Source organism: Anomalospiza imberbis, chromosome 8 (assembly GCF_031753505.1).
Source record: "Anomalospiza imberbis isolate Cuckoo-Finch-1a 21T00152 chromosome 8, ASM3175350v1, whole genome shotgun sequence".
Classification (NCBI taxonomy): Eukaryota; Metazoa; Chordata; class Aves; order Passeriformes; family Viduidae; genus Anomalospiza; species Anomalospiza imberbis.
Genome location: NC_089688.1, coordinates 2877272 through 2891728, shown reverse-complemented (window position 1 = coordinate 2891728; position 14457 = coordinate 2877272). Strand labels below are relative to the sequence as shown.

General features: G+C 53.7%; 1 protein-coding gene across 4 annotated transcripts in view; it reads right to left on the bottom strand.

The window, feature by feature from the left end:
- Positions 1-7345, bottom strand: part of MCU (mitochondrial calcium uniporter) — an 83725-nt gene extending 76380 nt beyond the window's left edge. Inside the window, exon 1 of one of the 4 annotated variants that reach the window (XM_068196974.1) lies at positions 7146-7345. In XM_068196974.1, the coding sequence (XP_068053075.1) occupies positions 7146-7283 (138 nt within the window). In that variant the 5' untranslated portion in view covers positions 7284-7345. The remainder of the gene's footprint in view (positions 1-7145) is intronic. The other 3 variants (XM_068196975.1, XM_068196972.1, XM_068196973.1) reach the window with 3 other exon arrangements.
- Positions 7346-14457: the final 7112 nt, after the last annotated feature.

Here is a 14457-nt window from a genome sequence, read left to right as displayed (position 1 = left end):
CCTCTGCAGGAAGCCAAGAGGATTTCCCAAGTCACATGATAAATCAGGGCATTTTCATTCCAAAAAAGGAATCATATTTTTCTCCCCCTGGGAAATCTCTGCAGTTTTTCAGCTCACTGTTATTTCAGGGAGAAAATAACTTTTGCTGCCAGCTTTCCAGCTTTCCCTCCCATCTCCCCCCCGCACCAGGAATCTTTGTAATGTTTGGGACAGGCTTCCAATTAATTTAAATTACTATTAAAAGGTTGCTGCTGCACTGCATATTCACTGTGTGTGAGTTTTGTCTAGAAGCAGAAAACATGAGCGGGATGTGGGATATGAAATTATTCTCAAAGACAAGCATGAATAATGACAGAACAGTATTCATGCAGGAAAATTTGTATAGGAAAACCATCATCCAGACCCCAGATATTTCTTTTTAACACACAAGTTGAAAAAAAATCCCACATCACTCTCGCGCTATCTTGGGCAGCCCATTTTCTCTTCATATCTTCATTTGTCAGAGTAGTACTTAAAAATTGTCATTTTTGGAGTTGCTTTGCCAGGCAGAAAACTCATTCTCACTTAAGTCCAAACATCTAAGAAAAATGACGAGGCTAAATTACAAGGATGTATTTTTAAAGAACGGTTGAAATGGAATGAATAACTATTTCCTCTTACAACAATCTGTCAGAAATAATTTCCTTCCTACTCTGATTCCATCGCACAATCTGCACCCTGGCCAGCCAACATCCTTTTGCTGCTCCTTCTACAGGTTTCAGCTGCAAATCCAAAAAAGCTCAGCACCATCAGGAGTCAGTCTGGGCAGAAGAAAACAAGGGTTTAAGACAAGACTGACAGAGCACAAGACTGACAATCACCCAGAGCTGGCTTTTATGGTGGTTGCTCCCTTGTAGATCCTTCACAAGTTACAGATCTGAGTGCAATTCAAGTTTTAATTATTCCAACTGGGAGTGTCAGAGATTGAGAGTTTCCACATTGCATGGCAGTCCTTTCCTCCTGGGGCAGCCAACAAAAGCAAATTGCTGAAATGAGTTCCACATTTCCTAATTCCTTAAGAGCTGCCAAGAATGCAGAAAAAGATAGTGGACATGCTCTGTGTTTTACAGGAGACAAAAGCCATACCCCACAGGCTCGTCCTGCTGGAAACTAATTCCACTGGAAACTAATTCCACGTCACACTCAAGTGCTGCACATTTTCATCTTCATTAAGATGACATCTCATTTTGATAACTAATTGAGACCTTACTAACAGGGAGAACCCCCTATTCAGAATCTTTAACAGCAGAAGCACAAGACCTCATTTTCTGCATTAAATACTCAAGGGCAAAATAGCCCTTAAAGCCTGATTGCTGTAGTTTGCACTGGGAAAATGAAAATACGATGAAATCCCCACCAGCAATATCACAGGTGGTCTCTCACCCTGAGAGCACTTCAGAAATAAGAAGTATGCCCCCATGGTGAGCTCAGGGAACACAGCTTCATCTAGTTTCAACAAATTTCAAATTTTTTAGTACAGTTCCTCATCCTACCAGGAGCCGCAGAAGTAGAAAGCAGCAGTTGGGATTTTAGGAAGAGTGGCTGACCACCAACTGACACTGCAATAAATGAGTAATTATCTTTTTAAAAAAACAAGCCACCCAAATCTAAAACAATTTCTCTATTTCCACAGACCTACAATCAGGACAATAATTTAAACTGCGTATTTGAGCCAGCTCAATGCTATTTTATAGAATGGCAAACTGGTGACTCATAGCACAAATCAGAAATTAAGTCATAAAAGTTATGCTTCACCCTCCAGACTGGGTGGAGCCTAACCTCACAGAAAGTTTCCTCTTTAAGATGAGTCTTAAAACAGCTTTAGAAAAAGAACAACTTTTTTTCTACTTCTCTTTCTAAGACTTGGCTCTGGTCAGGAGAGCTATACCCCTCCTGTCTGAGCACAGCTGAGAAACACTCCCCTTGTGGAAAAAGAACTACCCTGAAATTTTTATATTGGTGACAGCATCATTTGATCATGATGTAACTTACTTTTCCATCAGGGAACCTAGATTCAAAGTCTTTATTATTCCCATGGGATAAATAATAAATAAAATATGGTAATATCATCAAATAACTGTCAAAAAACCCCAAACCAACATCTAGTCCTCGTATTGTGCTCCTCTTTCACACAGACAGCCCTGAAAGTGTGTTCTCTGATCTTAGCCACTTTCATACATCCAAAAATATTTGCTGGTCATCCCCTTTAGCACATATTTTTATTCATTCCTTGGAAAATCACAATCAGCATTGTGCCAGGTGAGGAAGACTGCAGTACAGTTAATTAATTAAACAAGTCTGCCAGCTTCCATCCTCAGCAAAAACACAGCCCACAGTCTCCTCCAAGTCCCACCATCCCTGCTGCCACTGCCTGAGCTTCACCTGACAATTTGCTTCAAGGGCTGGGCAACAATGGGACGATAAACTGCGGCTTTTGTGACAGCCAGGTGTTGGAAGCCCGGCTGCTGAGAATTTTGGGCTTTCTGTGCTGACAGGCACTGACCCCCAGGAGAACACTGCATCTGACCTGAGGCCGTGGAGAAGGCTTCCAAAATTGAGTAAAAGAATTCAGTTCTATCTGAATGAATGACAGAACTCAATTCTACCCATAATCTGGGACTGTGGGTGTGGAGTTTGAATAGAAGTGTGTAGTATCACAGGGTGGAAAAGTTTAGAGTTTAAGGTTTTAGAATATAGTAATATAGATAAAGGAAGATGGAGGTTTTAGGACAGAGGCTGTTTCTTCTTCTTCACCTTCTTCTCCATGGTTTTGGGTTGTTTTGTGTAATTGGATTAAAAAAAAAAAAGTCTGCATTGCAGACTTTTGGTTGGTTATTGGGTTAAAAGTAAAAACAATTTAGGTTTCATTTTTTAATTGGAGAGCTTATCCCTAAAAAGCCTTGTAGAGAGAGAAATGGGGCTCCATTTTTGGTTTGTTAAGAGTGAAGTGCTGCAGAACTCGGGGTTTGTGAGACTGCAACACAGATAAGAACTAATAAACAACTGAGTCCCAACAAGAAACACCACCTCACACATTTAATCCTGACCCTGGCAAAAAAGAAGCAAAGACTCCTGGTGTCTCGCCCTCAGGGCTTGAGGTGGTCCCACAGGAGATTATGACCACACTATGGAGCTACAGCTTCTCTGGAAGTCAGTGCTGCATAGGAAAAAACCTCACTAAATACACACTGGATCTATGGTGAATAAAGGAGAGCCGCAGCAGGATGGCCCCTGCATCCTCCTCTTGAGGTTTATCCCATCTCTCCTTGGCACAGAACAAGATCTTTGCAGGACACAGTCTCCACTACATCCTCAAACCTGAGCCACCTGCACCAAAATCCTACCTGGCTTGGAGGATGGATCAACACAGGTAACCCTGGTTCTCATCAGGAGCAGAAAGAAAAACCTGCAGGTTGTCCAATACCTACTCAAAATCTGGCTGCAGCTCAGATGGGCTCAGTTTTGCCTTCTTAGGCTTAGAAGAAGGCACTAGGAGTCAATATTCCTGATTTGCCCAGAACTTCTAGAATGAACTACCACAGGAATGCCACACACAGCCAAGCCCTTGATTTTCTATAGGTATTTCTGCACCAGCTGATTACATTCCAATCCAACCTAACTCAACCCCTGGCTACAGGCGCCAGGAAATGCAGCAACAGGAGCCTCTCATCTCTGCAGGAAGGAAGCCATGAGGATTAGGTGTTCAACAGACAAAAGCAAAGCATTTTATTTAAGTATTTTGTCTACCTCCACATCACTGAAAACTATTTATAGCTTGCTTCCTTGTGAAGCTTTTCCAGGCCTGCTTCCCAGCCCAACTACACCTCAGCCCTTGGGAAGCTGACCCTCAACTTCCACAGCACCTGGGACAAGCAGGAGACAGGAAAGGCTTTCCCTTGTTCCATGAGGAAGTTTTCTGTGAGGAATAGCCCCACTTCAATTCTCTCTCCACACCCCTCAGAGGACAAGCTGTCTAACAGGACGTGTGGCCTGCCACACATTACAACCCCCCAGCCCACTCCAGCACCTTCTCCACTGCAGACATTTGGGAACTTGGCTTCCTCCACCCTCTGTGTGTGTAGCCAAACAGGGAGACTGGAAAGAGATGCAGCCTCTGATACTTCTGCTGCCAGTTCATTTATTCAGCTCTGTCACACTCTTCCAACGCTGTGGATGCCCAAGCCCCACTTGCTCCATGGCGAGGACTCCTCACCCTGCCCAGCCATCCTGAAACGTACACCACCACCACGCTCAGAGGGGAAATCTACACATAGCAGTAAAAACTTCCTTCTTCTTGCTTATCCCTACACCAAGATCAATGAAGGAACTTTCTCATTCAAGTTTCTTGCATCCCCCTCCCCAGATCTCTCACCCTCGTGATCCTGTTAGGGACAGAACACAAAGCCTCCTGGTCTTCTCCCTAAGGGATTGTTCCTGTGGCAACATCTCCATGCTGAGCCCACTGAGCTTTCCCAACTCCCCCGGGTTTCAGAGCTCTCAAGCGAGATGTGAATGCTTCACTCAAGCCCTGTGTCCCCCAGTACTGATGTACCCCCAACTGTTCCCTCGTACACTGCTCACCTCCTCGCCCTCTCTCACATTTGGTGTTATCGAATCCTCCTCCTTTGTACTTCACCCACCTGGAGGAGTTTTTTTGTTTATTTTACAGCACTGTCCTCTCACAGTAATCTGGTCTGTTGGTGCAGTTTCTTCCAGCATTATTTATACTGCTTTTGAAAGAACTCATCCATAAGACCATTTAGCCTGTTTCAAAGAAAGCCCATTTAATTTATCACCTCTGTGAGAAACCAGCCGTCCTGAGAAGTACCCAAGTAGAATTGATGGTACTAAAAACAACACTGCACAGACACACCTGATGTAACCACTCTATTAATTACACTCATATCATACAAACTCTCCCTACATCTTTCCTAATATAATCTGTGGTCTCAGGAAGCTTGTACATCCCCGTCCCATCACAGCACAATCAATTCCTCATCAGCCAGAACTGATGGATGTGAGCCTAACCTGTCCTAACCACCTCTGCTAACAGACTGAACAGCCCTCCCCAGGAATAATTCAGTATTTCACTGCTCTTACTGTCAGTAAAGTCTGCCAGCACCTAACCAAACCCCTCTGCTCACACTGTGAGCCCATTCCTTCTCCCACCGGACGAGGATTTGTCTGGTTTTCTGTTTCCTCTTTCCAGCAACACCTCCTTTCAATGTCCTCTTTATTATGAAGAGCTCCAGTTCCTTTAATTTCTCCCCGCAGATCATTTATTCCAGGATTCAGCTGCTCTCTCTCAGGGGTCTGCAGTTTCTCAAGTGCAGTGTGAGGGAAAGGATAACTAATCTCTGCTGTGAGGGGATAGACAGGCTCATCACAGATGCTGCCAGAAGGAACTGCCGGGATCCTGGATCCCCATCTCTTGGTTCTCAGGGATTCGACCCAACCGACCTGCGCACAACCTCCCTGCTGAAAAAACCCCAAAAACTAATGACTGCAACACCACAGCCAGGCTGCCAAAAATCAAACAGCACAGCCCAACTAAAGCCAGGAGGGCTGCCTAATCATCGCTCCCCAGGACACTGGCAAAATCCTCCTCCTTCCCCAAGCTATGGAAGGAGACAGCTCTGACTGTAGGATTTTAACATGCCCACACCTCAGTCACGTCCGCTCAGCATCCTGGGCAAACACAGGATATTCGCGGCTTTTTAATGTTTTTTTTTTATAATTTTCTCACACATTTACCGCTACACTTAGCCCAAGGAGTGAAACCAAGCACGAATCTGAGCCTCTGTTGAATCAATCGCAAAGGTCAATTAAAATTTAGATAAATACAGTGTTTTGCCAGGGCCACACCGCTCAAGGAGACAGCTCGAGTATTAATTACGGACGCTGGAAAGGCCATTCCACACGTGAGCAGGTGCCGGGATTAACCCCGCCGTCACAAGTCACACTTCACACGTGGGAACGAGCGCGCCGCGAATGCGGGACTGCCGGGACGGAGACACCCGAGAGCGACGGAACCTCCGGCATCCCCGCGCTGCCACAGCACACCGAGAGGGGCGGAGGAACGAGCGGCACCCTGGAGATACCGGGCACAAACAACTCTTTGAACAGCGCCGAGGCACCGCAGCGATGTATCCGCTGCGCCGGCGGAGCTCCGAGCCCGCTCCGTCACCTGATTGAGCCACAATTTTGGAGGCTCCTCGTAGTTCCGTGATTACTAGTTTGGAGCAAAACAAGGGAGCGACAGGTGCACACCTCCGACAGAAGCTCCTTTAGAGGCAGCACTGAAACGGATTGTGGCAAAAGGCAGAAGGATAACCCACGGTTACACAGTGTTCCCTTAGTTTAAAAAGAAAAAACAGGGGGAAAAAACCTTCCCGGTATTTTTAGCAAATCTTCTGAGCTCCAAGACGCAACCTGCTGCCTTCACAATTTTTTTTCCGCCCTAAGACACACAGGAAAGCCTGCACGCTTCGCCAGTCCCCTCTTTTCCTGGCAAAGCCCCCACGGAAAAGGGAGCGAACAGAGCCCGGTTAGCTTTGCCCCGCTCCCTCTGCCAGCCAGCGCACCGACCGGGAGCCGGGAAGCCCCCCGAGCGCCCCCTTGGCTGACCTTGCGGGCGGCGGGAAGAGAAGGGAGGAGAGGCAGAACCCGGGCAAGAGGCGCTGCCTGCCCGCTCGGGTCGGTGCCGGGGCCGCCGCTCCCGGCGGGGGCTCCGCGCCCCCCGCGCCCCCCCTCCCGGCGGCCCCCAGCGCCACCTGGCGGCCGCGCCCCGCGACCCCCGCCCCGGAGCGCGGCCCCGGAACGCCGGGCAGCGCCGGCAGCACCGCCCGCTCCCGGAGCGGCGCGGGGCGGGCGGGCCACGAGCAGCCGCTGCCGGAGCGCGACCGGGAGAGCTCCGCCGCCGCCGCCCGCCACCGCGCTCAAGTTTCACCCGGTGACGGTGCTAAGAATAAACGCGCAGCTGGCGGAGCCGGGGGCTGGGAACCACCGCGAAACCGCCGTGGAGCAGCCGCGGAGCCGGGGCCCCCGCGCCGCCCGCCGGCACCGCGCCCGCCTTCTGAAGGGCACACGGCTGCCGCCTCACTCACCGTCCGGTGTCGCTGCTGCTGCTGCTGCTGGCGGCGCCGGCCCAGCGCGGGGAAGCGGCCGCCGGCGGCGGCGGTGAGCGCGGCGGGGCGGCGGCCGCAGAGGAGGAGCGGCAGCGCTCTGCCCGCCGTGGCCGCCATCGCGCCGCTGGAGCCGCCCCACGCTGCGGCGGCGGCGGCGGCGGCGGTGCTGCTGCCGCCCGGGCGGGGCGGGGCGGGGCGGGCGCGCGGGGAGCGGCGGGGCGGAGCCAGCGGACGCCGCTGACCAATCGCGGCGCCCCTCCGGCCGGCCCCCGGGGCTGGCGCAGCCAATCGGCGCCGAGCGGGTGGGCCGCCCGGAGAGGCGATTGGCCGGTGGGCGGGGCTACGAGCGGGCCCGAGGGCAGGGAAACTCCTCGGCAGGGGTGCCGAGGGGCGGGGCCATGGGTGGGCGGGGTCAGGGATGGGCGGGGCCATGGATGGGCGGGGCTGGGAGTGGAAAGAGGGGGCGCGGGGGGACCCCTAAGGGGGAACAGCCAGGGACGGGATGCGGGGAGATGGGGAGCACCGGGAGAGGGTGCAGGGAGGCGGGTGCACTAGGGATGGGGTGCCGGGAGATGGGGAGCACCGGGAGAGGGGTGCAGGGTGGTGGGATGCACTAGGGATGGGGTGCCGGGAGGTGGGGAGCACCGGGAGAGGGGTGCAGGGTGGTGGGATGCACTAGGGATGGGGTGCCGGGAGGTGGGGAGCACCGGGAGAGGGGTGCAGGGAGGAGGGATGCATCGGGAGAGGGGTGCCGGGAGGTGGGGAGCACCGGGAGAGGGGTGCCGGGAGGCGGGATGCACTAGGGATGGGGTGCCGGGAGGTGGGGAGCACCAGGAGAGGGGTGCCGGGAGGCGGGGAGCACCGGGAGAGGGGTGCCGGGAGGAGGGATGCACTAGGGAGGGGGTGCCGGGAGATGGGGAGCACCGGGAGAGGGGTGCCGGGAGGTGGGGAGCACCGGGAGAGGGGTGCCGGGAGGAGGGATGCACTAGGGAGGGGGTGCCGGGAGATGGGGAGCACCGGGAGAGGGGTGCCGGGAGGTGGGGAGCACCGGGAGAGGGGTGCCGGGAGGTGGGGAGCACCGGGAGAGGGTGCAGGGAGGCGGGTGCACTAGGGAGGGGGTGCCGGGAGGCGGGGAGCACCGGGAGAGGGGTGCCGGGAGGCGGGATGCACTAGGGAGGGGGTGCCGGGAGGTGGGGAGCACCGGGAGAGGGGTGCCGGGAGGCGGGATGCACTAGGGAGGGGGTGCCGGGAGGTGGGGAGCACCGGGAGAGGGGTGCCGGGAGGCGGGATGCACTAGGGATGGGGTGCCGGGAGGTGGGGAGCACCGGGAGAGGGGTGCCGGGAGGCGGGATGCACTAGGGATGGGGTGCCGGGAGGTGGGGAGCACCGGGAGAGGGGTGCCGGGAGGCGGGATGCACTAGGGATGGGGTGCCGGGAGGTGGGGAGCACCGGGAGAGGGGTGCAGGGAGGAGGGATGCACTAGGGATGGGGTGCCGGGAGATGGGGAGCACCAGGAAGAGGCTGCAGGAAGATGGGGTGCAGCAAAGATACCACAACGGATGCAGTGTAAGGGTGGCACGGGGATTTGGGGTGCTGGGTCAGACTGGCGCCCCACCCAACAGCAGTTTCAGTGAAAGTGAAAATATCTGGAGAAAGAGAAAATATCTGGATATATATGTATATGTACATATGTATGTATATATATTTATGCATTGCAGACATGGTGGGCTGGGCTGCCAGCATAGACCTTGCAGCACCTGGGCTAAATAAGCAATCTCTGCTCAGCTTTCTCTTGAAAGATCAGGTACCTGGATTACTTTACTTAGAAAAGACTTTTTCCTCTGGCCTGGGAGTTACTACAACACCGATGGCAGCTCCTTCTTAATTCCTGTTATTTCTCCCTCTGCGTTTCTAAAAATATGGAGAGGAGCACGACCAAGTCATGGGATGACACAGATGTGCTTCAGCATCACCCACACCATCACAACACTCCTTTTTTCATCCCCACCTCCCTCCAGTGCTGCCTTCCACAAGTCCTGATGGGTGTTCTAAGCTTTCCTCCAAGCAATGTCATTTTGGAGTTTGTCCCTGAGAAATCCTCCACCTCAATCCTCATTTCTGGCTGGATTTTTCCTGCAGGGCTGAGGTTTCCCTTCTGTCTCTTTGTTGGCTGGGAAAACATGAAGCCTTGACTGTGTCCTTCTGGAAGGATTTACCCCATGTCTTTCAGACTTCCCACATTTAGCATTTCAACGACTATTTGCATTTTCTTGGAAAACCAAGGAGACAAATTGCAGCAGCAGCTACTCTTGAGCTTCATTGCTCAGACCAGACAGAGCCTTTGCTTGATCCCTGCTTGTTGTATTTCCCTCTCCTGTTGTGTTGAAAAGTGACGGTGAAAGGAAAAATTCTTCAGAACAAGGATTTCAAGTAGCAAAGCCCTCAGTGATGAGTCCACAGTGGAAGATGTTCCCACACACATCTCGGCACCTCATGGACCACAGCCAGGGTTTCCCTCTCTGCCACATCAGCCTCTCCCTAGGACAGCTCCCAGCATCCCAGCACAGTAGGATTAAAATCCTAAAAATGGCAAAACTGTGGTTAATGCAGCCTGGGTGAACTGGAAAAGAAAGATTAGAAAGGCAGGAAAGGGGCAGGAAGGAAGGCCCAGGATGGGGAAGTCCCTTGGGGCCAGAGCCACCTCTTCTCCTCATGAACTACCCACCCCAAATCTTTTTGCCTGGGGGAGCACAGACACGTTTAGGATGAGCCTGTGCTCTCCTCCTCATGGGATTTCCTACAGGGATCAGTGCCAGCAGCTCTGAGGGAGGACAGGGATGGGCACAGCAAGCAGACCCTGCCCCAACTCTCTCCTTTTCTCTACTCCTCCAGCCATTCATACTCTCTATTTAGATATTCATTTATCATTAAAGAGGAGCTGGGAATGACCAAAAGTAAAATTTTTGGCAGAGTTTATACATTTCCTGGGAATATTTGACAGAGGTGGGGGCTTTCAGCAAAGGCTGAGGGCAGCAGAAAGGCCAAAAATTCATTAGCAAACCCGTGCTGAGTGTGTGGGCACTCGTTACAAAGCACAACAATGGGAATTAAATGTGAGCCCTGAGATCAACACCCCGGGCAATTAAACGAGCCAGCAGGGAATGACTCCCCAAGGTGCAGGGAGAGAGAGAGGGGTGAGGATATTGGCACCAAAATGAAACCCTGTCATTTCATGTCAAAAACTCCTGCTAGAAGCATCTTCCACTCTTAGAAAACCTAAATAAAATAATGTATTTGACAAGGCTTTCTCCTGGTGCTTATAATTACACCTGGTTGAATATTGGAAAGCTGCTCCTGAGAAGAATTGCTGGAGAAAAGCACACCAGAGTTTGCAATTAATATTATTGCAGTGGGAAAGTGGAAAACTTAAGCTTCAAACCCTCATCAACCATCCTGATGCTGCTGAGAGAGGCCTGGATTGTTCCCTCCTGCAAATAAAACACTGATGTAAGAGAAAGTGAGTGTGGGATAAGCCATAGGCAAAGCCATCACTTCGGAAAACCTGCTCATGCCCCAAAGTGCTTGGATTAAATAAACCAGCTAGGAAGAAAAATCCTAAATGTTCTTCTAGTCCATAGATTCACCACTTTCTCCATGTTATTTAAATTTAGGATTAACCAATTTTCCCCCTACAGATGTCCAGGACTGTGATACAGCAGAATTGGGCACCTGGAGATTGATGCAAAATCCCGCAGGTGCATTAGGCATGGGTGGAGGAGGAAATTTATGAGGATCCCAGGTCCAAGTGCTTTTTATCTCCTTTTATTTAGAAGAAAGGTTGGTGCTTCCAGGTTTCTGCACAGCCCTGAGATGGGGGGCAGAGTCTACTTGCCAATACAGGAATGGTGTTGGCCACCTGTAAGCTGAGCACTGCCCAGCTTCTCATGGAGCAACAGGATAGGAGGGGAAAATTCCCCTGGACTGGGCAGGATGGTGATCCCTGTCTCATCACAACTCAGACCTGAGCCACCCAAACATGCCAGAGTTTGCTGGCTGCTTCTCCCACCCATTTTTGGGATCTGGAGATGGCCAGACCTCAGCCACCTCTAAGCCTCTAGGATCCCCTTTTAAGCCTCACCAAAAGGTTCACCCTAAAAATCCCCCCAGTGTTCCCGCTGTGGGAGGGCGGTGTCAGGACTCAGCAGCCTCCTGGATTCCTCAAGAGCAATTGCTGTCTATTTATGCCTCTGGAAAATGTGTTTTTTTAATGGGGGGTACATTAAAGCCCGAGGAGAGCCAGCCTAAGAGGCATCTGGAAGCAACTAAAATTAAAATAGCTAAAATTAGCCTCCTCAGCAGTGAATCCTCCCTCTGATCTGGATGCCGAGGTGCACATGACCCAGGCGTGCCTTTCTCACTTTCCCTTCCTGCTGCTGTCCCATTCCTGGGCCACTGGGCACGGCTGCAGCTGCTGCCACACCTACCCACCACCCCGGAGAAGGAAGGAATTGTTCCCTGGGAGAGTGGGCAGGCCCTGGCACAGGGTGCCCAGAGAAGCTGTGGCTGCTCCTGGAAGTGTCCGAGGCTGGGTTGGACGGGGCTTGGAGCAGCCTGGGATGGTGGAAGGTGTCCCTGTCCACAGCAAAACAAGATGATCTTTAAGATCCCTTCCAACCCCTTAACATTCTATGATTCTATGATTCTACAGATATATAAAAGCCCCTGAGACCCCATATACCACTCTTCCAGGCCCTATACACAGGCCCTTCAGCCCTGCTAACCAGGACCTATAGAGACACTCCTTGTACAGTGCATACAAGCCTTTCAGGACCTGTGCATAAGCCCCTCAGACCCTACAGACAGGCCATTCAGGACCTGTAAATATGCTCCTTGTACACTGTACACAGGCCTTGAAGGACCTACAGATATGGGCCCCTGAGACCCTGTATACAGACCTTTCAGAGCATATATACATATATATATATACACACACACCATAGATAGGCTCCTGAGACTCTGTATACAGACCTTTCAGAATATATATATATATAGATATATGTATATAGGCTCCTCAGATCCTATCTACACGCCTTTCAGAGCCTCTGTCTATCTATTTGGGCTGCTGAGACACTATACACAGACCTCTCAGAGCCTATAAATATATACGGGCCCCTCAGAACCCATTCACAGGCCTTTCAGAGCCTCTATCTGTCTATCTGGGCCTCTCAGACCCTATATACAGAGCTTTCAGACTATCTGTCTACCTATAGATAGGTGGGTGCCTCAGACCTTATATACAGACCTCACAGAAGCCATATATATGGACCCCGGAGACCCTATATACAGGCCTTCAAGTATGTCTAAGCCCCACACACACTCTTCAAGACCCTATACCAAATGCCCTCAGCCCCTACAGACAGGACCCGTAGGAACACTCACCACACGCTGTATAAAGCCTCTCGTGACCTACACAAAGAGGATTCTGAACCCCTACGCAAGCACGGAGCCCCCCAAACCCGCAGCGACCCCCGCGCCCCTCACGGCGCTGGGCAGGCGCCGAGGCCACGCCCACCCGGCCAGACCACGCCCATCCCAGCACAGGCCACGCCCCCGCGCCCCGCCCCCGGAAGCGCGCGCGCGGCGGGCGGGGCGGCGGGAGCGGCGGCGGGGTTGAGGTGAGCGGAGTCCTGAGGGGGCCGGCTCAAGGCGGAGGAGTCCTCGCTCCCGGGGCGGCTGCGGTGTTCCCGGCCTTGGGGTTGATCGGGGACCAGGCTGAGTGGATGCCAGAGCCCAGAACTGGCGGGGTTCTCAAGGCACGGGGAAGTTTAAGGCCCCGGAATATGGGGTCTGCTTAGGCCTTAGGTCTCAGGGGAGTCCTGGGGGCTGGGCAAGGGTTCCCGGGCCGCGGGAATGGAAACGGGTCTAGGGGGAGTCGCAGGCCCCGGGAATAAAAGGGTCCTGCCTCCCGGGGCTGAGGGACTCCAAGGCCCCGGGAATAAAAGGGTCCTGCCTCCCGGGGCTGAGGGACTCCAAGGCCCCGGGAATAAAAGGGTCCTGCCTCCCGGGGCTGAGGGACTCCAAGGCCCCGGGAGCGAGGGGTCCTGGCTCCCGGGGCTTGGGGCTAAGGGGTCCCAGGCTGAGACAGAGCTGCTGCCTCGGAAAATCGGGTTTTCCGGCACACGCGGGGCTCGGGGTGCCGTGTTCTTCTGGCTTCTCCATCCCGGTCCCGCAGCAACACTGTGCCTTCCCCCGGGAAATGAGCCCGCGGGTCGGGGGCTCCTTGGCGGCGCTCAGAGGAACGGGGGTCCCGCCGGTGTTCGGCGCCCAGGGGCTCTGCGGGGAATGTTCTGGGGGGCTCTGCCACCGTGCGAGCAGCCCTGCGGGGAATGTTCTGGGGGGCTCTGCCACCGTGCGAGCAGCCCTGCAGGGAGCGTTCTGGGGGGCTCTCCCACTGTGCGAGCAGCCCTGCGGGGAATGTTCTGGGGGGCTCTGCCACTGTGCAAGCAGCCCTGCAGGGAATGTTCTGGGGGGCTCTCCCAGCGTGCGAGCAGCCCTGCAGGGAATGTTCTGGGGGGCTCTCCCACCGTGCGAGCAGCCCTGCAGGGAATGTTCTGGGGGGCTCTCCCACTGTGCGAGGGGCCCTGCGGGGAATGTTCTGGGGGGCTCTCCCACTGTGCGAGCAGCCCTGCAGGGAATGTTCTGGGGGCTCTGCCACCGTGCGAGGGAGAGTTCTGGGGGGCTCTGCCACCGTGCGAGCAGCCCTGCAGGGAATGTTCTGGGGGGCTCTCCCAGCGTGAGAAGAGCCCTGCAGGGAATGTTCTGGGGGGCTCTCCCAGCGTGCGAGCAGCCCTGCAGGGAATGTTCTGGGGGGCTCTCCCACTGTGCGAGCAGCCCTGCAGGGAATGTTCTGGGGGGCTCTCCCAGCGTGCGAGCAGCCCTGCAGGGAATATTCTGGGGGGCTCTGCCACCGTGCGAGCAGCCCTGCGGGGAGTGTTCTGGGGGGCTCTCCCACTGTGCGGGCAGCCCTGCGGGGAATGTTCTGGGGGGCTCTCCCACTGTGCGAGCAGCCCTCCAGGGAATGTTCTGAGGGGCTCTGCCACTGTGCGGGCAGCCCTGCGGGGAATGTTCTGGGGGGCTCTCCCACTGTGCGAGCAGCTAGGTTTGGTTACTTTTCTTGCTGGTTGTGGGATCGCCGGCGGCGCTGCCCGGGCTGTGTGAGTTATCGCCGTGTGTTAGAGCTCCCGTCAAACTGCTTTCTCTTGATAGAGGTTCTTTAAAGCTTTAACTCCGC